A 22,469-nucleotide genomic window follows, 5' to 3' on the forward strand; every position below is an offset into this window, starting at 1 on the left:
TTCTTCTTTTTTTTTTGGGGGGGGGGGCACCCAGCTGTGCTCAGGGCTTGCTCCTGACTCTGTGCTCGGGAATCACCCTTGGGAGCTCAGGGCGGCGTGTGAGGAGCCGGGGATCGAACCTGGCATGCAGGGCCAGTGTCCCACCTGCTGTCCGGTCGCTCTGGCTCCTGCTCCTGTTTCTCCGTCTGATGGTCTGTCCATGCGGGAGGCGTGAGAGCAGCTTCTCTGCTGGTCTCCTGGCTCTGGGGCTGCGTGTGGGGCCACGGGAGATGGCTGCTGGCCGGGCCCCTAGGGAACCGCATCAGCGAGGGCCTCTGGGGAACCGCATCAGGGAGGGCCTCTGGGGAACTGCATCAGGGAGGGCCTCCCGGGGAACCGCATCAGCGAGGGCCTCTGGGGAACTGCATCAGGGAGGGCCTCCCGGGGAACCGCATCAGCGAGGGCCTCTGGGGAACTGCATCAGGGAGGGCCTCTGGGGAACCGCATCAGCGAGGGCCTCTGGGGAACCACATCAGCGAGGGCCTCCCGGGGAACCGCATCAGCGAGGGCCTCTGGGGAACCACATCAGCGAGGGCCTCTGGGGAACCGCATCAGCGAGGGCCTCTGGGGAACTGCATCAGCGAGGGCCTCTGGGGAACTGCATCAGGGAGGGCCTCCCGGGGAACCGCATCAGTGAGGGTCCACACCTGGGAAATGTCGTGCTGTCACCTCAAGTGTCCTGCTGTCCTGCTGCCCTGTCTCTTCCTGTAGAGACCTGTGCCACAGCTCTCTGTACAGTAATGACCCGTGACCTGGTTAGCTGTGTAGTAATGACCCGTGAAGGTTATCTGTGCAGTAATATCCCGTGACCTGGTTATCATGCAGTAATGACCCACAATATGGTTATCTGTGCAGTGTAGACCCTTGACATGGTTACCTGCTGACTGTGTGGTAGTGGCATGTAACTTGGCCATCCGTGCTTATCTGTGCAGTGCAGCCCCGTGACATTGGTACGATTTCTCTGAGACGTGCCCTGGGCAGAGACAGCTCAGGGCTGTGTGGGAAGAACTAGCCCGAAACTAACTCAGCCGGACGCTTCCCGGCCTCAGAGCCCTGTACTTCACGGAATCTGTTATTCCCTGAAGAGAGACGGGAGATGGGCCAGCTCAGAACACCAGGAGGCGAACAGAACCCCGTTGCTGAAAACCCCGTTAATAAAGCCATCTTGTAAAATCAAAGTCAAGGAAGGAGTTTTACCCATCCCCAGGGGCCCTCAAAAGGCCTCAGCCCTACCTGGGGCTTCCCCTTCTCCGAGCCTCATCTGGGGCGGGAGCAGCTGTTCCTGTACCTCTGGGCTGGCGCCAGAGGAAGGGGTGTGGGAGATGGTGCTCTGAAGGGCCCCCCCCCCCCCGCCCACCTAGAGGAGAGTCTGGCTGCGGGGCAGAGGGAGGGGTCTCCCGGCCCCAGGCCTGCGCCCCGTGCTCTCCGTAGGCTCCCACAGGGATTCAGCATCTGCCGGTGACGCGCTGACCACGAGAGGCGCCAGTGCTGGGCCCCGTGGAACCCGGTGGGGCAGCGCAGGCCACGGCACGGGTCACCGTGAGAAACAACCTAAGTCCTCAGCACCACCCCTGCTTCTCCAGGCCAGGCCGAGCTGGCGGCCCCTCCCGCTGACCGGCCAGTGGCACCTTCAGCAGCACTGAGGGGCAGCTCAGCCCGGTGCTACAGTTCCTGTCACCCTGTCAGAGGAAGGCAGGACGTCGCACGCCTCCAGAATATTCCAGAGAGCTGAGATGTGGTCAGGGTGAATCTGAATCTTCCAGATGCCTGAACAGCTGCAGATTGATCTCCCCAGAGCCACTGAGAACGGATTCACTTAGGAGCAAATTGGCCGCTTCATCATTTTCCTTAAACGGGCCATTTGTCGCCCTCACTGCCTTCGTTATTCGCACAGGATACTCCTGGACCACAGCCCACTGCTCCCTTCCTGTCCAAGCTCTTCCCAGCTTTGTCCAGTGGTTTGCTTTTAGACTCGTTTACCTTATGATTTGCTTGTGGATATCTGTAGAATTATTCCCACATTTTCTTAGGTGAATAAAGTGATTTCTTACCCATTTTTTTTACAAGATGAATTTTACCATTAACTAAGTTTCTCCCAAGCATCTTGTGCTTTATTGAATAGAACCGTTTCTGCTTGTCTCTCATTTCTCTGGAGTTTGGTTACTAAGTGATAACCATTTTGTTTGGAAGTATTATATAATTATATCCCACTCATATTTTATTTCTACTTGCCTTTCAGTAAATATATTCCTGTGGTGGGGGAAAAAAACACAATATAAATGTACCATTTGCATTTGAATTTCAAGCACATGACATTTGATTTTTATTATTTTAATATTTAAAAAAATTTATTAGAGAATCACTGTGATGTAGTTACAAACTTATGAACTTTTGTGTTTGCATTTCAGTCAGACAGTGATCGTTTACCCATCCCTCCAACAGTGCCCATTCACCCCCATCAATGTTCCCAGTGTCCCTCTCACTACCCCACCCCATCCCCCACCACCCCACCCTGCCTCTGCAGCAGGGCATTCCCCTTTGTTCTCTCTCCTTTTGGGTGTTGTAGTTTGCAATAGAGGTATTGAGTGGCCATCATGTTCGGTCTATAGTCTACTTTCAGCTCACATCTTCCAACCCGAATGGGTCCTCCCAACATCCTCTACTCGGTGTTCCCTTCTCTATCTGAGCTGCCTTTTCACCTAGCATGTGAGGCCAATTTCCGAGCTGAGCAGACCTCCTAATCCTTATCTCTGCAACTCCTGGGTATTAGTCTCCCACTATGTTATTTTATATTCCACAGATGAGTGCAATCTTTCTATGTCTGTCCCTCTCTTTCTGACTCATTTCACTTAACATGATACTTTCCACGTAGATCCACTTACATACAAATTTCATGACTTCGTCTTTTCTGACATTTGATTTTTAAATGTGAATATAGCAAGATGTAGAATTTTAACGGGCTGGACTGGCCATGACTGGCTTAGATGTAAGAAACACGATCTTGTCATCAATCCTGGGAACGTTTTAGGGGTGATTTAGCCACATCTGAGCAGGGTCAGGTAAGCTGAATGGAACAAAGCAAAATCCGTGGCTAGTTACATGTATTTAACTATTGTCTGTTTTTTGACACACGTTGAGTTGTATGTTCGAGGCGGTGGCTCTGTGCATCTGCTTTTTTTGTTTGCTTTGGGCCACACCCAGCAGGACTCAGGGCTGGCTCCCGGCTCTGCTCAGACGTTGCTCCTGCCCGTGGCTTGGGAGACCCTGTGTCGTGCCAGGGCTCAAACCTCAACCCGGGACAAGCGCCTGCCCGTGTCCGCTCTGTCCTGCCTCCACGTGCTTTTGTTTAAGCTTTTGGCTGAACAGTCTGGAAGGCCCACGTGGTCAGCGTCTCGGGCTGCCCCGGTCAGACAGACCCCGGGCTGGACGTCACTGGCCCCGTGCTCTATCCCAGAATCACTGTCCACTCCCATCCTGATTCTGGCAGGACGGTGGCGGGAAGCCTAGGAGTCAGGGCCGGGGCCGCTGGTTCCTTCCAGGAAACAATGTTGCTCTCCTAGTCCCCGGCGGTTATTGTAACTTGTTTACCCTTCTCCTTTTATTTTGTTTTTGTCTGGGGGAGGCTTCCAGACTTGCTAGGGGGCCCGGGGCCATGCGGGGCCATTCTCCGCCTGCCGGGCCAGATGCTTCAGTGACAGGCCCAAGGATGGGCGCCTCCTGGGCACTCTAGGACCACCCGGGGTGCTCAGGGACCAAGCCCCTCCCCAGCGCGGTCCCTGTCCACGTCAGTGTTGTCCATCTGGACTCACAAGGTCTTTCAGACGCCCGGGCTGGGTGGTCCCTTCCTGCCTCCGCCCCCGCCCCCCCCCCCCCCCCCCGTGTCACGTCAGGCTCGTTTGCTGGGTGAGGGCTAACGAGTTCCACTGTCCAGCCGGCCGCCCCGCCCGGGCCCAGGAGGGCCTGTCACAGGGGTCTGTGTCCCCTGGGATGCAGCGGGACGCCGTGGTGCAGGTGGGAGAGGCCGGGCGTGGTGGTGCCCGTCCGGGTCAGTGCAGCCAAACAGGGGCCACGCCACGGCCCACAGCCTCGGGGAGGAGAGCCTCGAGCGGCCGTAGCTGAACCTGACCTTGGCATGGGGCCTTCGCCTGCCGCTGTCGGTGGCTTTGGTTCAGGCTTGAGCGGTTGTCTGGGACGGAAGGCGGCAGGCAGCGTGGGGGCCCCTGGGGGCCGCAGGACAGCAGCTAAGCGCCTGCAGCCCCACCCCGAAGGCAAACAGTGGCCGTTATCGCAGCCGTTGAGGCCGTTTGTCTGGCCGATGGGGCGTGGGAAGCCTAGAAACCGCTTTGAGCCTGGGCTTCCCCGAGCAGTCCCGGCCCGAGCTCCAGGCTCCCGCCTCCCGGCCACACCGGGCGTCCCCACGTTTCCTCTCCTACAGGGGAATCAGCGTCCTGCGGGGACCGAGCAGAGGGCTTGAGTGCAGAGGGACCCCGAGAGGGCCCCCAGAGCCCCCAGCACCCAGGGACCAGGAAGAGCCCCTGGGAGTTCAGGGGTCCCGTTAGCAGGTGCACGAGCATCCCCCACCCCTCCACGTTTGGGCACTGGGCCGGTGCCGGACACTCCCCCTGATGTCGGGGGCCCACGGGTGGCTCATGTGAAGTGGGCAGGAGAGAGACGGTCACTTTCTCCCCGTCCGCCTCTGCCACCCGGGACCCAGGGTTACTGGGTTCTTGGCTCGCCTCGCAGAAAGGAATTCCAGGTGTACACGAGCAGTGAAGTAAATGTTATTTGGAGGGTTTATGAAGGTGTGGAGAGAGAGAGAGAGAGAGTAATGCACTCAAGAGAGAACCTGGGCTTCTCCAAGGGCAGAGAGACCCCCCACACACCCGAGCATTAGACACGAAAGCATGAAAGTCCCCTGTCAGGTCCTGGCCAGTCGACCCCGGCAAGCTGGAGTATGATCCCCCAGCCGCCGGACTTACTCCCTATGGGAGAGGGAGTGGGAGGGGGAGAAGCCCCTGCCCAGCCCCTCTGCACCTCGGCCACCCCACAGCCACCACCGAGAAAGGACCACACAGAGACAGAGGGGGGAGAGTTGGAGGTCAAGCCACTCTCATTTTATTAGAGCTCACACACTGGTATTTACATTTAAAAAATTAGGGCGGTTTGGACACTGTGAACACCTGGTTATCGACTCGGCGTAAACGTCTGGCTGGGCCTTTACAGATGTTAGCTAATGATTTATGTCTCCCGCTCCTCAGGGCCGGGGACGTTGGCTCAGACAAGTGGCGACTGTCAAATTTCCTCCCGTTGTCTCCTCAACCAAGGGGGCCTGTCTGGGTGGAGTGCTGGGACTTGGCCAGGGTCTCAGGCTGGCTGCTGAGACCCCAGCAGTCCCCACCTCAAGAGGGGAGATGCGGGCGACACACGTGCTCTGCCACATGGGCACAGGCAGCATACGTGCACCCTTCCTCTGTTCAAGGCGGCTTTCATAGACTATCTTCTCGGGCTGTCTTGTCTGGAATGTTCTGAAGTCTTCTCTGGGCTGAATCACTAAAATTAATCGTGTTAAGGCAGAGGTCTGAGGCTATCCCAAGGATCTCCTTCCCAGGGGGTCGAGTCTCCCCAGGGTGCGTTGCTGGCCCAGGTGAGGGTTTACCAGGCCTTAGTTCCTGTTTTCTGCAAGGTTGGCTTTCACCCCGCAGAGCTGCTTCGCTTCTGAGGACATTCACTGCCTTGTCCCGGGGAGGCGCCTTCCCGACCTGCCCGCCTGCGTCACTCTCACCTCCAGAGTCTCTCGTGGTCGGCCACACTCACGCCCGCCCAGGGCCACTACGGGACCCAGGCAGGCCCACCCCACCCCACCCCCGGGTCTGTGCTGACTCCGGCGCGGGAGCCAGCCTCTGCCCTGCGTGTGCCACAAAGCCCGGGGGTCCGGAAAGAGGGCAGGGCCCGGCCCGCCACAGGGACACCGCGGGGCACTGGACAGCAGCCTGGGCTCTCAGTGGACAGGTGGCTTCCTTGGGGTGGGGGCGGTTCCAAGCTTCAGGGTCTGGGGTCCCAGACAGTGCCCCGTGGCTGCAGGTATGGGCAGGACCCTGTGATCAGGTCCTGGGGTCACCGGGCACACCTGGCAGTACCAGGGTCCACTGAGTCGTGCCCAGCCGTGGGCAGTGGGGGAGGGGCGGCCGCGGTGTTCTCACTCTGATCAGGCAGGTGTGAGACCCACCTCGGCAGGCACTGGCCCAGCCCTGGGCCCGAGGAGCAAGCAGCAGGCTTAGCCGCTGGGCCGCGCCATCCAGGGAGGTGCTCTGCTGCCCCCTGCAGGCAGGGCGGGGCATGTCCTGCCTCAGACCCCTCCCCCCGGACCGCCCTGGGCTCCTTCCTAAGAATCAAGCCTCAGGGCCTGAGGCAGGAGTGTTGGGGCAGCCGGGGGTGGTGGTAGTTGGGGGGGTGGGGGGGCGGGGTCCCCAGTTCCCGGGTTTGTCTCCGGTTCTCCCATCTGACCCGAGGCCTGGCCTCATGCCAGCATGGTCCAGGGAACAATTCCGTGCTGGAACTCAGGAGGGCCGACCCGATCCTGGGCTCCACACAGGAGCACTGTCGGGCTCGGAGCTGGGGCAGCTGGTCACCCCACACACGCCCTAGGAGGGGGCCGCTGGAGGTGCTGACCCCAGGCCCCTGCTGACCCCCAGGCCCCCCTGCTGACCCCCAGGCCCCCTGCTGACCCCCAGAACCCCCTGCTGGCCCCCAGGTCCCCCTGCTGACCCCAGGACCCCTGCTGGTCACCAGGCCCCTGCTGGCCCCCAGGTGTCCACTGACCTGCCGTGACAGTGTCATGTCTGTCCCCCCAGGCAGAGCTGGGCGCTCGGTTATGTTCTCGGCCCCCGCACCCGAGAGGAACAGGAGGGGCGGGTGGGCCCATGAGCTGGTGTCTCCCGTCCCCTATACAAAAAGTCTATACAAAAGGACTTTGCTAAACATGCAAGTGACATAAAGGAAAGAGAAGCAATGTAGGATCATTAGTGCCTGATGGAATTGGGTGTGCCCCAGGGCACTGTTGTGGGAGTAGCTCAGTAACCCTAAGGTCCCTGCGGGAGGAGCAAGGACAGCCCAGGTTACCCAACAAACAGGGAGGGAGGGAGGGAGGGAGCGTGGCTCACGGTGTGTCCCAGGAGCGGCGAGGCCGTGACGGGTGTGTGGGGGGGGGGGGGCCGTCAGTGGGTGCAGGGCGCCTGCTGTGGGCGTGTTGGGGCACTGGGACGTCCTGCAGCTCCGCTGCCTGGCCTGGGGGGGAGGGGAAGGTCAGCTCCACATCTGGGCGGGCCGTGTTGTCTGGCCTCGTGTGGTCAGGACTTAGGGTGCAGAGAGAGCAGAGCCAGGCGTGGCCCGAACAAAGGGCAGCAGGTGGAAAGCTCCAGGGTGTTCCGAGTGCTTTATCCTTTCTGTCACAAATAAATTCTCATCAGGAAAAAGAGCGAGTCAAGGGCTGGAGTAATAGCACAGCGGGTAGGGCTTGCATGCCTTGCATGCAGCCGACCCGGGTTCGATTCCCAGCATCCCATATGGTCCCCCGAGCACCGCCAGGAGTAATTCCTGAGTGCATGAGCCAGGAGTAACCCCTGTGCATCGCCAGGTGTGACCCAAAGAGCAAAAAAAAAAAAAAAAAATGAAAAAGAGCGAGTCGAACCTGTGGCCTCGCAGCGTTTGCTTCCTCCCTTTGCCCACGGCCTTCTGAGAAAACTGTACACTGAACCCAATTCCGGTTTCTCCACTGGCCTGCTGGCCTGGCCACGGACCACACGCGGAGGCCACGGGCCTCGAGCCGCTCTCTCCAGCCTGGTTCCGTCTCATCTCACCGTGGGTGCCCGCAGTCCTGCTGCTCTCCGGGGCCCACTCAGCCTTCCTGCTCAGACCCCAGCCCCTCCGTTTGTTGTGGGGAGCAAATTAGAGACCCAGAGAACCAGCAAAATTTTGAGGCATTTATAAGCCAGTGACTGCACAGGACCCCAGACCCAAAACTGCAGTCCCCGTCACAGTCTTTTCCGCCTTTTAAAGGGTTCGGCAGGGATGGAGCGATAGCACAGCAGGTAGAGCATTTGCCTTGCACGCAACTGATCCAGGTTCGATTCCCAGCATCCCATATGGTCCCCTGAGCACCGCCAGGGGTAATTCCTGAGTGCAGAGCCAGGAGGAACCCCTGTGCATCGCCGGGTGTGACCCAAAAAGCAAAATAAATAAATACTTTTTTTTTTAAAAAAAAAAGGGTTTTGCACGTCCTCCGATCAGGAAATCAGACAGCTGGTGGCCGGTGTCCAGACGCAGATCCACGATGGTGGCGGCATTACAGTTTGGTCACCGTCGGGGTGTCCCCTGCGGTCAGCATCCGGAAGCTCCGTCTCTGCTCTTCGTCAAGAGTGACGGTTCCTACAGCCGTGACGCGGACTCACGGCTGGTCTAAGTGTCTCGGCTTGAGTTGCAGCTCCCAGGAAGCACCGGCCACCGTCACAGGCCATGTCTGAAAGTGACTGCGGCAGAACCAGGAAGCGCCAGGGTGGCGTGAGGACAGGGTGGTCGCCCGGTGCTAGCGGTGGCACGTGTGTGTCTGAGCACTTACCACGACTGTGCGCGCCGTCCCCCTGCCCCCCCCACCCCCGGCGGAGAGGAGAGAAGCCCAGCAGGCACCCCCTGTGCCGGGAGGGGAGGGGTGACACCAGGGCACCAACTCTGGGGTGTAGCTGCCCGTCGGAGGCAGGCGCTCGGCGGGAGGAGCTTCCCTTGGCGGGGGGGGGGGGGGGGGGCGCTACCTCAGCGTTTGTCCAGCTGCCCCCAGCCCACGGAGAAACTTTCCTGGCACGGAAAACCTCAGGGAAGGGAGTTGTTCTTCAAGGCCGCCCAAGGAGGGAAATCAGGCTGCCAAACAGTGAGGGGAGAAGAGGCGGGCTGACCTCCCCCGGAGGGACACTGCGGTGGTCTGTCCTGGCAGGGGAGGGAGGCTGTTGGGGAGTGGGTGGAGGGAGGGGGTGCGGTGCTGTTGGGCTGGTACCTGGGACATCTGTGATGACTCTGCGACACGGGGTGAGAGGTCGTGTCAGGGACAGGGAGGTGGGGGCCAGCCTCGCCGAGCGCATCTCCTGTGCCGGGGGCGGGGGCAGTGCTGGGGCGCCTGTGGCAGTCCCGGGAGCTGCTCGGGTGGGGGTGTCCCCGATGAGGTACGGGTGCCTGATGGGGTACGGGTGCCCGGATGGGGTACGGGTGCCCTGAGGGGGTACGGGTGCCCTGATGGGGTACGGGTGCCCGGATGGGGTACAGGTGCCTGATGGGGTATATGGGGTACGGGTGCCCGATGGGGTACGGGTGCCCTGATGGGGTACGGGTGCCTGATGGGGTAGGGGTGCCCTGATGGGGTAGGGGTGCCTGATGGGGTAGGGGTGCCTGATGGGGTACGGGTGCCTGATGGGGTACGGGTGCCTGGTGGGGTAGGGGTGCCCTGATGGGGTACGGGTGCCCTGATGGGGTACGGGTGCCCGATGGGGTACGGGTGCCTGGTGGGGTAGGGGTACCCTGATGGGGTATGGGTGCCTGATGGGGTACGGGTGCCCTGATGGGGTACGGGTGCCCGATGGGGTACGGGTGCCTGGTGGGGTAGGGGTACCCTGATGGGGTACGGGTGCCTGATGGGGTACGGGTGCCCGATGGGGTACAGGTGCCGGATGGGGTACGGGTGCCCTGATGGGGTACGGGTGCCCTGGTGGGATACGGGTGCCCTGATGGGGTATGGGTGTCCGTGATGGGGTATGGGTGCCTGATGGGGTACGGGTGCCCTGGTGGGGTACGGGTGTCCGTGATAGGGTACGGGTGCCCTGATGGGGTACGGGTGCCCTGGTGGGGTACGGGTGTCCGTGATGGGGTACAGGTGCCTGATGGGGTAGGGGTGCCCTGGTGGGGTACGGGTGCCCGATGGGGACATGGGTGCCTTGTGGGTCCCTGACGGCGGCCGTGCCCTGCTGCTCTGCCTGCAGGACCGCGTTCCCGCCACAGGAGCCCGCGCCATGTCTGAGATCGCGCCCTTCTACGAGGGCAAGTCCGTCCTGGTCACAGGGGCCACCGGCTTCCTGGGCAAGGTGCTGCTGGAGAAGCTGCTGCGCGCCAGCCCGGGCCTCAGGGTCGTCTACGTCCTGGTGCGGCCCAAGAAGGGCCAGACGCTGCAGGAGCGGGTGGCCCAGATGCTCAGCTACGAGGTGGGTGCGGGCGTCCCACGGGCTCCCCCAACGCCCTTGGCTCCTGCCGCTCCCTCTCGGTCAGTGGCCGTGGCTGCTGTGGACACTCGGGCACTGTGACGAATGGCCCGACAGTCTGCAGCCGCAGCCGAGGGCCCGGTCAGTGCGGCAGGCCCAGCCCTGTCAGCAGCCCGACGTCCTGGGGGCAGTGGAGGGCCAGGCGGTGAGCTGTGCCACTGTCCCGCATGTCACTGTCCCCTGTCCCCTGCATCACTGTCCCCTGCGTCACTGTCCCCTGCGTCACTGTCCACTGTCCCCTGTGTCACTGTCCCCTGCATCACTGTCCCCTGTGTCACTGTCCACTGTCCCCTGTGTCACTGTCCTCTGCATCACTGTCCCCTGCGTCACTGTCCACTGTCCCCTGTGTCACTGTCCCCTGCATCACTGTCTCCTGTGTCACTGTCCCCTGTGTCACTGTCCCCTGTACCCCATCCACTCTCCCCTGTGTCACTGTCCCCTGTGTCACTGTCCCCTGTGTCACTGTCCCCTGTGTCATTGTCCCGTGTCCTCTCTGCAGCTTCCCAGCCACTCTCTGCAGCTTCCCAGCCACGCCCCAGGCCTGTCCCCACGCCAGGCTGAGACCTGTTCCCGCCTCCCAGCCCTGAGTCTGTCACGGGAATGGCCCTCGACATTAGACCACGCAGGGACGCGCTCAGAGGCACTGCCCAGTTCCAGCCGCCTGCCCTGAGTCTGTCACGGGAATGGCCCTCGACATTAGACCACGCAGGGACGCGCTCAGAGGCACTGCCCAGTTCCAGCCGCCTGCCCTGCAGTGCCCGTGGGCGCAGGCCACCCACCTTGGTTTTCTCCAAACTCTCTCTCCTTCTCTCCCTCTTTCTCTCCCTCTCCCTCTCTCTCCTCTCTTCCTCTCTCCTCTCTTCCTCTCTCTCCGTCTCTTTTTCTCTCTCTCACTCTCCCTCTTTCTCTTTCTCCCTTCCTCTCTCTCCCTCCCCCCATCTCTCCTGTCTCTCCCGCTCTCTGTGTCTCTCCCTCCCTCCCCCCTCATCTCTCCTGTCTCTCCCGCTCTCTGTGTCTCTCCCTCCGTCCCTCCCTCCCAAGCCCGGGTGTGCTGTCCTGGGGCCCAGCCTTGCCCCCTCTCCCGGGCCCGGGGGTTAATGCGGGCATCGGTGCCCACGCTGCTCTCCCCGTACCCTTTCCGGCAGGAGCTGCCACGTGCGCTGCAGCTAGTCACTGGCCACTGTGGCCACTTGCATGGCGTGTTCACCTGCAGCCTGTGCTCCTGTCGTGTGCATCTGTGACCTGCCCCGACCCCGCACGTGTGGGCAGAGCCTCGGGCAGACCCACGCGCCCTCCTGGCTGCCCCTCCCGGGGAACGTGCCCCCCCCCCCGAGTGGGAGCGGCTGCGGCTGCAGACGGCCTTAGCAGGACGGCTCTGATCTGCTCCGCAGGGAAGTGCCCAGGCCTGAGACAGCGCAGCGGGCAGGGGGCTGGCCTTGCGCATGGCTCACCCCAGTTTGACCCCCGTCACCGCCTCCTGTCCAACGCCTGCCAGGAGTGACCCCTGAGCACAGAGCCAGGAGTAAACTCTGAGCACTGCCGGGCGTGACACGAAACCTAAAGTCTGAAAAGAATAAACAGAAGAACTCATTGGAAGATGCTCATTTACCGGCATTATTCCATGAGCAGCCCAGAGCTGGGGGTGAGCTGGGGACCGTCACACGGGCAGGCCCAGGGACCCAGCAGAGCCTCCCCGGACCCCTGGGGCTGAGGGGACAGCGAGGTGTCTGGACAGGAACAAGGGGTGTGCCTGGCTAGTGAGTGCCCTCTGGCCCTGACGGTCACTCACCCCGACTGATGATCTTGCCAGTGAGTGCCCTCTGGCCCCTGACGGTCACTCACCCCGACTGATGATCTGGCCAGTGAGTGCCCGCTGGCCCCTGACGGTCACTCACCCCGACTGATGATCTGGCCTGTGTGTGCCCGCTGGCCCCTGAGGGTCACTCACCCCAACTGATGATCTGGCCAGTGAGTGCCTGCTGCCCCCTGACGGTCATTCACTCAGATTGAGGACCTGGTTAGTGCGTGCCTGCTGGCCCCTGATGGTCACTCACCCCGACTGATGATCTGGCCAGTGAGTGCCTGCTGGCCCCTGACGGTCACTCACCCCGACTGAGGACCTGGCCAGTGTGTGCCCGCTGGCCCCTGACGGTCACTCACCCAGCCCCTGCCCCTGGGCCTCTCCGTTCGGGACAGGGGTCGGCCCCGAGGCCCACCAGCTGTTTTCCTCCCTTCTGGCTGACCGCCCGGCTCGGGGCTCGCCCTGGCATCTCCCTTGCCCACTGCTTCCTCCTCTCCTTGCACCCCTCGGGCACACTGTGTCTCTGTGAAAGCCTCAAACTGGAACCCACGGAGCACACGTCACTCAAGCAGCCGCAGACCACAGAACTCAGCCTGAGTCACGAGCACCTTCATTTCCCCTCCTGGGGCGTCTGGATTACGTGGGAGAGTCAGCAGATACCCCTGAACACACACACAGCATAAAGACACACTCGTACATGCCACACACACACGTGTACACACACAGAATACACATTCATACATACCACTCACATGTACACACATCCATACATGCCGCTCACACACATATGTATACACATCCATCCATACATACATACCACACACACACATATACACATTTGTACACACCACTCGCACGTACACACGCACATGTACACACACAGCATACACATGCGTCCATATCATAGATATGTACACACCATACACCTAGATAGCATACTTGCACTCACATATACCCACACACATACACAGCACGGACATACCATCCCCGTCCCCTGAGCACTGCCATGTATGACTCAAACAGGAAGCTTGGAGCCGAGATGGTTCCACCAAGGCAGATGCTCTGGGAACTGGTGAAGATGCTGTGGACGGCCGCCCAGCGGACTGAGCACTGGCCACGTGGACGGCCGCCCAGCGGTCTGAGTACTGCCCACGTGGACGGTCGCCCAACGGCCTGAGTACTGGCCACGTGGATGGCCGCCAGCAGTCTGAGTACTGGCCACATGGATGGCCGCCCAGTGGCCTGAGTACTGCCCACGTGGACAGTCACCCATCGGCCTAAGTACTGCCCACGTGGACAGTCGCCCAGCGGCCTGAGTACTGGCCACGTGGACGGTCGCCCAGCAGCCTGAGTACTGACCACATGGACAGTAGCCCAGCGGTCTGAGTACAGGCCACGTGGACGGCCGCCCAGCGGGTCCGAGCAGTTGTGGTAGAGGCAACAACTTTGTCGGCCAGTTGGAATTTTTCAGTCATCCCCTAAAGTCACCAGTGGAGCACTTGACCACGTGACCCCGGGCCAGTGCTGCCCTCCCGGAGCGTGTCACACGCGTGTCTGCGTGTCCTCCCAGACCGGCGTGCTGCTCAGCTGACCGGGGGTGTGAGGTAGGGCCCACCCAGCCCCGGCTCCTGTGCCCTCCCGGGTGCAGGCCGGGCGACGCTGCACCTGCACTGTCCAGCCGGGAGTGGACCCGGGGGACAAACCACGGCTGCTCGGAGCAGGACGCGAAGGTTCCATGAATGGTTCTGCGGGGCCCGAGGCGGATCTGGGGAGGGCAGGGGAGGGGGGCCGGAGGGTCCCCGCTGTGAGTTCAGGTGCAGGACGTGTTCAGTGGCCAAGAGCTGCCTCCCAGGCCTCCCCCGCAGAGGAACCAAGAGACGGGACTCGGGTAGACGGTGCAACCGGCCCGCTTACTCAGGGGCTGGGTAGCCTGTACACAAAACCTGAAGGGGGGCGGGGGCGCTGGAGAGATTGCACAGCCGGGAGGGCGTTTGCCTTGCACACAGCAAACCTGGGTTCAATTCCCAGCATTCCATGTGGTCCCCCGAGCACTGCCAGGAGTAACTCCTGAGCATCGCCGAGTGTGACCCAAAAAGAAAAAAAACAATCTGAAGAGGTTTGAGGCACAGGCCTGCACGCAGGCGAGACTGATCACTTACGGGGGGGAAGCGTTTCCACGAAGGCAGTTCTCGTGGGGGAATGAACTCAAGGAGACGCTCTGTCTCCCGGGGGCCCTGCTGAGAAATCCACCAGCTAGGCTTTTTCCGCAAACCCCAGGCTAGGTCCTCCGGCCAGTAGGGCTCTGTCTCTGAGGTCAGCACAGAGTGTATCAAGACCTTGGTTTGTGCTTTCCAGACTGCCCCGTCTCGGTGCTTGCCCCGGGTCAGAGGCCCCTCGCTGGGACCCAGGGGTCTTCGGGGTTAGGGACTACAGCAGCCGAGTAATTGTGGTGGGTGGCCAGGAGCAGATACACTTCAGTCACTCGACTCCCAGACCTCAGGACCATGGCATTGGTGGCTTTTCCATGTTTAAGCAAAGCTCTGTAGAAAAACCTAAAAAGACGAGGGGCTGGAGCGATAGCACAGCGGGGAGGGTGTTTGCCTTGCACTTGGTCGACCGGGTTCGATTCCCAGCATCCCATAGGGTCCCACAGCACCTCCAGGAGCAACTCCTGAGTGCAGAGCCAGGAGTAACCCCTGTGCATCGCTGGGTGTGACCCGAAAAAAAAAAAAAAACATAAAAAGACTTAAAGGGAAAGGAAAAGAGCAAGTAATTCACTACAGACAAAAAAAGAAAAAAAAATCCAGAGGCACCAGAAGGTTTGACTTTTAAGTAACCAAGCCTGACTCGGGGAACTTAGTAGCTAACAATGGGAGGTAAAGCACAAGGGAAGGTTAAAGGTAAACTCAGGGATTAGGGTGCTCGTGGGAGCACTGTAGCTTCTCTGGGGAAGTTCCCTGGTAGAGCCTGAAACACTTGGGGTCAGTCTCCAACACCCATGAGCTGCATCTGCGTCTTTCCAGCTATTTGACAAAGTCAAGGAATTGTATCCCAACGTGCACGAGAAGATCCGGCCCATCTGCGCAGACCTCAACCAGCAGGACCTGGCCATCAGCAAGGAGGACACCCAGGAGCTGCTGTCCAGCACCAACCTCGTCTTCCACTGCGCTGCCACCGTGCGCTTCGACGACCACCTCAAGTACGCATCCGGGCGCGGGCACCGTCTGGGGCCTCCCGGAGCCCCTGCAGCCACGTGAGCTGGAGGTTCTGAGCTCCCGCCCAGCCGGGCACTGCAGCCCTCTGAGAGACACCCAGCCCCGTCTCCTCTGCTTTTTAAGAAACTCAGTGGAAAAAAATATTCCCAAGGGGTGAAACTTCTCCTTCTCCTTCTCCTTCTAGAGGGTCTCCTGGGCTGGGGTGACCATTTTAACATTGGGGAGACCATTGTTACAGCCTTTCTGTGTTCGTCCCCTGCAGGCACGCCGTGCAGCTGAACGTGGCAGCCACCCAGCAGCTCCTGCGCATGGCCAGCCAGATGGCCCGGCTGGAGGCCTTCGTCCACGTCTCCACCGCCTACGCCAACTGCAACCTCCAGCACATCGACGAGGTGGTGTACTCGTGCCCCGTGGAGCCGCAGCAGATCATGGCCTCCATGGAGTAAGTGGGCAGCGGGGCCCCGAGCCCAGGCCCCAGCACCCAGGGACGGAGGGCACACGCCGGGGATCCCGCGCAGAACGGGCCCACTGGGCCTCTCGCCCCCTCATCCCGGGCACCAGGGGGCCACATGGGTCACGGGGTCAGAGGATATCCCAGTTCCTGGAGTTGTGGCCCACGTGGGCACTTCCCAGCTTTCTTCTGTTCCAGTTGAGAAGCACGTGTGATGCGGGTCACGTGCGGCCAGAAGCCCAGATGTTCTGGCCCATGCTAGGTTCCGCTCTCTTGTCTGGGAGTCTGTGGACATGGTGCCCAACATGGGATTGGCACACGTGGGCATAGGCCCATTGGCCGGGAAAACCACAGCGCGTCTTCCTGGAGCTGACGGTCAGCGACTCACCTGCCGTCACGGCAGAGGCGCTGCTGGGCCCTTCGCTGCGGGCTCATTGGCACAGACCTCCCCCAGACGGGCAGGGCCACGGCTCCAGGGACAGTAGATCCCTCTGATGACTCTCTCAGTAGATCCCCTGGTAGATCCCTCTTTGGGGACACTATTCGGTCCCTCTGTTAGATCTCTTCTGTAGGTTATTCGAGGGGAGCAATATTAGATCCCTTGTTAGATCCCACAGTTAGACTTGTAGATTCCTCTGATGAATCCCTAGTAGATCCCTCTGTTAGATCCCTCTGTTGGACCCCTAGTAGATCCCTCTGTTAGATCCCACTCTTGGATCCCTAGTAGATCCTCTGTTGGATCCCTCTGTTTGGACCCCTAGTAGATCCCTCTGTTAAATCCCACTGTTAGATCCCACTGTTAGATCCCTTTGTTAGATCCCTCTGTTGGACCCCTAGTAGATCCCTCTGTTAGATCCCACTCTTGGATCCCTAGTAGATCCTCTGTTAGATCCCTCTGTTTGGACCCCTAGTAGATCCCTTTGTTAGATCCCACTGTTAGATCCCTCTGTTTGGACCCCTAGTAGATCTCTCTGTTAAATCCCACTCTTGGATCCTTTCTGGATCCCCTTTAGGACTGTCTTCACTCCCTTCCCAGACTGTTGTGTCTGCCCTCCTCAGATATTTCAGCAGATGATCACCAGTCTTGTGGGCCGTACGGACCTACAGACATGCCCCGTGGACCATACAGACCTGCAGACATGCTGTGGGCTGTGCTGACCTACAGACATGCCCCATGGGCCGTACACACCTGCAGACATGCCCCGTGGCTGTACAGACCTGCAGAATGCCGCATGGCTGTACAGACCTGCAGAATGCCCATGGCTGTACATGCAGAATGCCCATGGCTGTACATGCAGAATGCCGCATGGCTGTACCTGCAGAATGCCCATGGCTGTACAGACCTGCAGAATGCCGCATGGCTGTACATGCAGAATGCCGCATGGCTGTACCTGCAGAATGCCCATGGCTGTACATGCAGAATGCCCATGGCTGTACATGCAGAATGCCACATGGCTGTACATGCAGAATGCCGCATGGCTGTACACACCTGCAGAATGCCCATGGCTGTACATGCAGAATGCCGCATGGCTGTACACGCAGAATGCCGCATGGCTGTACACACCTGCAGAATGCCCATGGCTGTACATGCAGAATGCCGCATGGCTGTACATGCAGAATGCCCATGGCTGTACCTGCAGAATGCCCATGGCTGTACATGCAGAATGCCCATGGCTGTACATGCAGAGTGCCCATGGCTGTACACACCTGCAGAATGCCCATGGCTGTACATGCAGAATGCCGCATGGCTGTACATGCAGAATGCCGCATGGCTGTAGAATGCCGCATGGCTGTACTTTCAGAATGCCCATGGCTGTACAGGCAGAATGCCCATGGCTGTACATGCAGAATGCCGCATGGCTGTACACACCTGCAGAATGCCCATGGCTGTACATGCAGAATGCCCATGGCTGTACACACCTGCAGAATGCCCATGGCTGTACATGCAGAATGCCCATGGCTGTACATGCAGAATGCCCATGGCTGTACTTTCAGAATGCCCATGGCTGTACATGCAGAATGCCGCATGGCTGTACATGCAGAATGCCCATGGCTGTACATGCAGAATGCCGCATGGCTGTACATGCAGAATGCCGCATGGCTCTACATGCAGAATGCCCATGGCTGTACATGCAGAGTGCCCATGGCTGTACTTTCAGAATGCCCATGGCTGTACATGCAGAATGCCGCATGGCTGTACACACCTGCAGAATGCCCATGGCTGTACATGCAGAATGCCGCATGGCTGTACACACCTGCAGAATGCCCATGGCTGTACATGCAGAATGCCCATGGCTGTACATGCAGAATGCCCATGGCTGTACATGCAGAATGCCGCATGGCTGTACATGCAGAATGCCGCATGGCTGTAGAATGCCGCATGGCTGTACTTTCAGAATGCCCATGGCTGTACAGGCAGAATGCCCATGGCTGTACATGCAGAATGCCGCATGGCTGTACACACCTGCAGAATGCCCATGGCTGTACATGCAGAGTGCCCATGGCTGTACACACCTGCAGAATGCCCATGGCTGTACATGCAGAATGCCGCATGGCTGTACATGCAGAATGCCGCATGGCTCTACATGCAGAATGCCCATGGCTGTACATGCAGAGTGCCCATGGCTGTACTTTCAGAATGCCCATGGCTGTACATGCAGAATGCCGCATGGCTGTACACACCTGCAGAATGCCCATGGCTGTACATGCAGAATGCCGCATGGCTGTACACACCTGCAGAATGCCCATGGCTGTACATGCAGAATGCCCATGGCTGTACATGCAGAATGCCCATGGCTGTACATGCAGAATGCCACATGGCTGTACACACCTGCAGAATGCCCATGGCTGTACATGCAGAATGCCCATGGCTGTACACACCTGCAGAATGCCCATGGCTGTACATGCAGAATGCCCATGGCTGTACATGCAGAATGCCGCATGGCTGTACACACCTGCAGAATGCCCATGGCTGTACATGCAGAATGCCCATGGCTGTACATGCAGAATGCCGCATGGCTGTACATGCAGAATGCCCATGGCTGTACATGCAGAATGCCGCATGGCTGGCTGCAGCAGCTGTGCATCTGCTAAACTCACTTGCATGTGTCAAGGCACCAAACAGAATTTTAAAAATTTAAAAGTGACCAGTGGCAAGGTGAGGGCCTGGCCTCTAGCTGGGCAGTGTGGAGTGGCCAGGGCTGCCCCTTGGACTCTGGTCACAGCCCTTTGCCTGTGGCCAGGCAGTGCCCGCGGGGGCTGGGGCCCTGGAGTAGCAGGAGCCCGTGGGGCGGGGGCTCGGACTGTGTCAGGTGAGTGGGGCTGTGCTGGGAGGCCGGGCCGTGGGGCAGGGGGTCTTCCACGGCCCCTGCTCTGCCCCGAGCCCCCGAGCCCCGGGCGGCGCGGCCAGCTGTGCCTGCGTCTCTCTGCCCTAGTGTCCGTGCGGCCGCTCGAGCCTCCCTCATGCCCGCAGGTGGCTGGACGACGCCATCATCGAGGAGATCACCCCCAGGCTGATCGGGGACCGGCCCAACACCTACATCTACACCAAGGCCCTGGCCGAGATGGTGGTGCAGAAGGAGGGCGGCCACCTCAACATGGCCATCGTCAGGCCGTCCATCGTGGGCGCCACCTGGCAGGAGCCCTTCCCCGTAAGCCTGCTCCCACCCCCCGTCCCCGACCCCCCAGCACCGCAGAGCGGAGGGCGGCCGAGCGGCCGGCCCGCCGCAGGGCCCCCAGCACCCCGTCTCTCTGCAGCAGCAGGAGTCGGACCCTGTCTGTTCTGGGTGGGGCACAGCTGAGCGTACCCGGAGTTAGTGCTGGCCGTGTGCGCAGGACTCAGGCCTGGCGGTGCTCAGGGGCCCCTACGGCCAAGCCCAGGCCGGCCGGCTGCAAGGCCAGCGCCCCCCACTGGCTACTGGCCAGGCCCGGTCACGGTTGTTTTTTTTTTTTTTCTTTTTGGGTCACACCCAGTGATGCTCAGGGGTTCCTCCTGGCTTTGCACTCAAGAATTACTCCTGGCAGTGCTTGGGGGACCATATGGGATGCCGGGGATCGAACCCGGGTCGGCCGCGTGCAATGCAAATGCCCCACCCGCTGTGCTATTGCTCCGGCCCCGATCACGGTTGTTTTAACTGTTTGCCTCCGCGTCCCTTTTCCTTGGTGCGTGGGCAGAGATGGGGTCTCGGGGGAGGGGGCCTCACCCACGTGCCTCACCCGCAGCAGACGCTGAGTGCCGTCATTTCCTGCACGCTGTTCTGGGAAGCCCGCCGGGTGGGCAGCCTGGGGGTGCAGAGAGACGCCCTTCTGGGCTGACCGCCCCTCCCCCACACACGTCTCTGCCTCAACATGTGATCCACTCAGCAGGCCTGCAGGGGGGCGGGGGTGGGGGCCAGGGATGACCTCGGGAAGGCCGTGTCCTCAGTCACGCCCGACCCCCTGCCCCACGTCCTCTGGGGACTTCTCAGTGGTCGTCTATGCCAATCCCGTCCTCAACATCCTCAGCATGGCCCCGGGGAGCTGAGTCCGCTGCAGGCGGTGGGTGGGACTGTGGCCTCAGTTCGGAGATCGAGGGTCTGCCGGCAGGCAGGGGGCTGGGCAAGCTTAACGCACGCCTTTTCCTTGCAGGGCTGGGTGGATAACTTCAACGGGATCACAGGGATCATAACGGCGGTAGGTTTGGGATTGCAGGGCGAGGCTCGAGGGGCCCCGGGAGCGCCCCTGCGGGTGACGGGCTGACGGGCTGTGGGAGTCGGTCCGTGAGGGCATTTTTGTTGCTGGGGGTGTTACTGGCAGGAAAACATCCCGGGTTGTGAGGGGCTGAGGGCCTCTGAGCCGCCAGGGCTGGCCTTCGTGCCGTCCGCCCACCCCGGGGGGTGTCTCCCCTGCCGTCCGGTCAGCACGGGACTGGGGGCCCGGGCAGAGTCAGAGCTGCCCACTGCGCTTCCCAGCATGGTTCATCGCGGGTCCGGGAGCCACTGTCCGACTTCCCAACTCGAAAGCAGCCGAGATGAGGCTCCGGCAGCCACGGGGTGATGGACTTGCCTCTCTTCTTCCCGGTGTCCCCGCTTCTGCCCCCGGCGTCCTTGCCACAGTCTCCGGGAGCTGTGGACGGTGTCCTCGTGCCTGCCTGGGGCGAGTCTCATCGTGGCTTACGAAGCCGGACTCCTGTTTCCTGAAGCTTCCCAAACGTGCCTCCTGGGGCCGGGGCTGCGGGCAGGGGGCCTCGAGCAACCCGTGTCCCTCCTGCACGCGGTGGACGCGTGGCCCAGGGTCCGTCTCTCTCTGCAGATGGGCAAGGGCCTGCTGCGCTCCATGAAGGGGACCCCGAGGGCCGTGGCCGACATCATCCCAGTGGACATCGTGGCCAACCTCATCTTGGCCGTGGGCTGGTACACAGCAGTGCACAGGTGCGGGGGGCACCTCGCGGGGGGCGGCGGGGGGCGGGGTCTGTCCACGGCGCCTGGGCTCGCCAGGGCTGTGGAGGAGGAGGTGCTCCCACGGGCCGGGCCCTGTGCCCACCTGTGGGTCTGGCCGAGCGGGATTCCATCCCGACTGGGTGGGGATGCTCGGTCTTCACGGGGGCGCCCTGGCACTGCTCACCACCCTGCGCGCCACCCACCGCGCCAGGAGGGCTCAGTCTGGGGTGCCAGGGGTCTCCCCGGTTCACTCACGGCCTCTTGGGATTTTCCAGACCGAAATCAACACGGATCTACCACTGTACGTCGGGTGCCCTCAACCCCTGTTGCTGGAGGGACATAGGTGAGTGTGCCAGGGTCGGGGGCCAGTGCTCGGGACAGCGGGGCCGAGTCTGCCAGACCCAGTGGCAAAGGGGACAGTGCCAGGATAGCGTCTGTGGGCCCCTGCCCGGGGAGACGAGGCCTTGTGTGGGGAGCGAGTCTGGGGATAGCCAAACGGGGCAGAGGTGGGCGCGAGGCGGAAGGGGACCCGTAAGTCCTTTTGTGCCGCAAGGAAGAGGGTGATGGGTGGCAGGTGGGCCGCTGACCCGGGACAAGGGCCCTGGGCTATGGGTTCCAGCTCCCTGCTGCTCCTCCCGGCAATGACCAGGCAGAAAAGCCAGGACTCTAACCTGTGATGGAGTCACTGTTGCCATCCACGCCTGCAGTGACCCACAGAGGATACAGAATTGGCGTGCCGAGTGCCACCTCTGACACTTTCTTACTTTCTCCTGCACATAGAAACTGATTTTTTTTTTTTTGCTTTTTTTGTGTCACACCTGGCGATGCACAGGGGTTACTCCTGGCTCATGCACTCAGGAATCACTCCTGGCGGTGCTCAGGAAACCATATGGGATGCTGGGAATGGAACCCGGGTCGGCCGCGTGCAAGGCAAACGCCCTCCCCGCTGTGCTCTCGCCCCAGCCCCAGGAACTGATTTTCTTGTGCATGTTCACAAATCTTAAATCACTGAGCTCTTGCTTAGCTATTATACACAGGGGGGAGGTCAGTGTTCTAGAATCTGCCGTTTATTTCTGGGCACTCTGCCGTGCTGCTCTGTGCAGTATTTAAATGTGAAATCAGGGGCCGGAGCGACAGTAGGCGTTTGCCTTGTAGGTTTGACCCTCAGCACCATGCAGGGCCCCCCTGGGCACAGAGCCGGGCGTAAGGTTGTCACTCTGAAAGGGGCCGCCCTGGCACACACGGGGTCGA

At 60.7% G+C, this 22,469-nt stretch overlaps 1 protein-coding gene across 1 annotated transcript in view; it reads left to right on the forward strand.

The window, feature by feature from the left end:
- The window catches only part of FAR2 (fatty acyl-CoA reductase 2), a 47,000-nt gene that overhangs the window by 16,236 nt on the left and 8,295 nt on the right, over positions 1-22,469 (forward strand). The window contains exons 2-8 of the mRNA XM_055118477.1: positions 10,059-10,277; positions 15,159-15,334; positions 15,613-15,792; positions 19,274-19,451; positions 20,428-20,472; positions 21,091-21,209; positions 21,494-21,561. Coding sequence (XP_054974452.1) covers positions 10,089-10,277; positions 15,159-15,334; positions 15,613-15,792; positions 19,274-19,451; positions 20,428-20,472; positions 21,091-21,209; positions 21,494-21,561 — 955 coding nt within the window. The 5' untranslated portion in view covers positions 10,059-10,088. The remainder of the gene's footprint in view (positions 1-10,058; positions 10,278-15,158; positions 15,335-15,612; positions 15,793-19,273; positions 19,452-20,427; positions 20,473-21,090; positions 21,210-21,493; positions 21,562-22,469) is intronic.

Source organism: Sorex araneus, chromosome 10 (assembly GCF_027595985.1).
Source record: "Sorex araneus isolate mSorAra2 chromosome 10, mSorAra2.pri, whole genome shotgun sequence".
In the NCBI taxonomy this organism is placed as follows: Eukaryota; Metazoa; Chordata; class Mammalia; order Eulipotyphla; family Soricidae; genus Sorex; species Sorex araneus.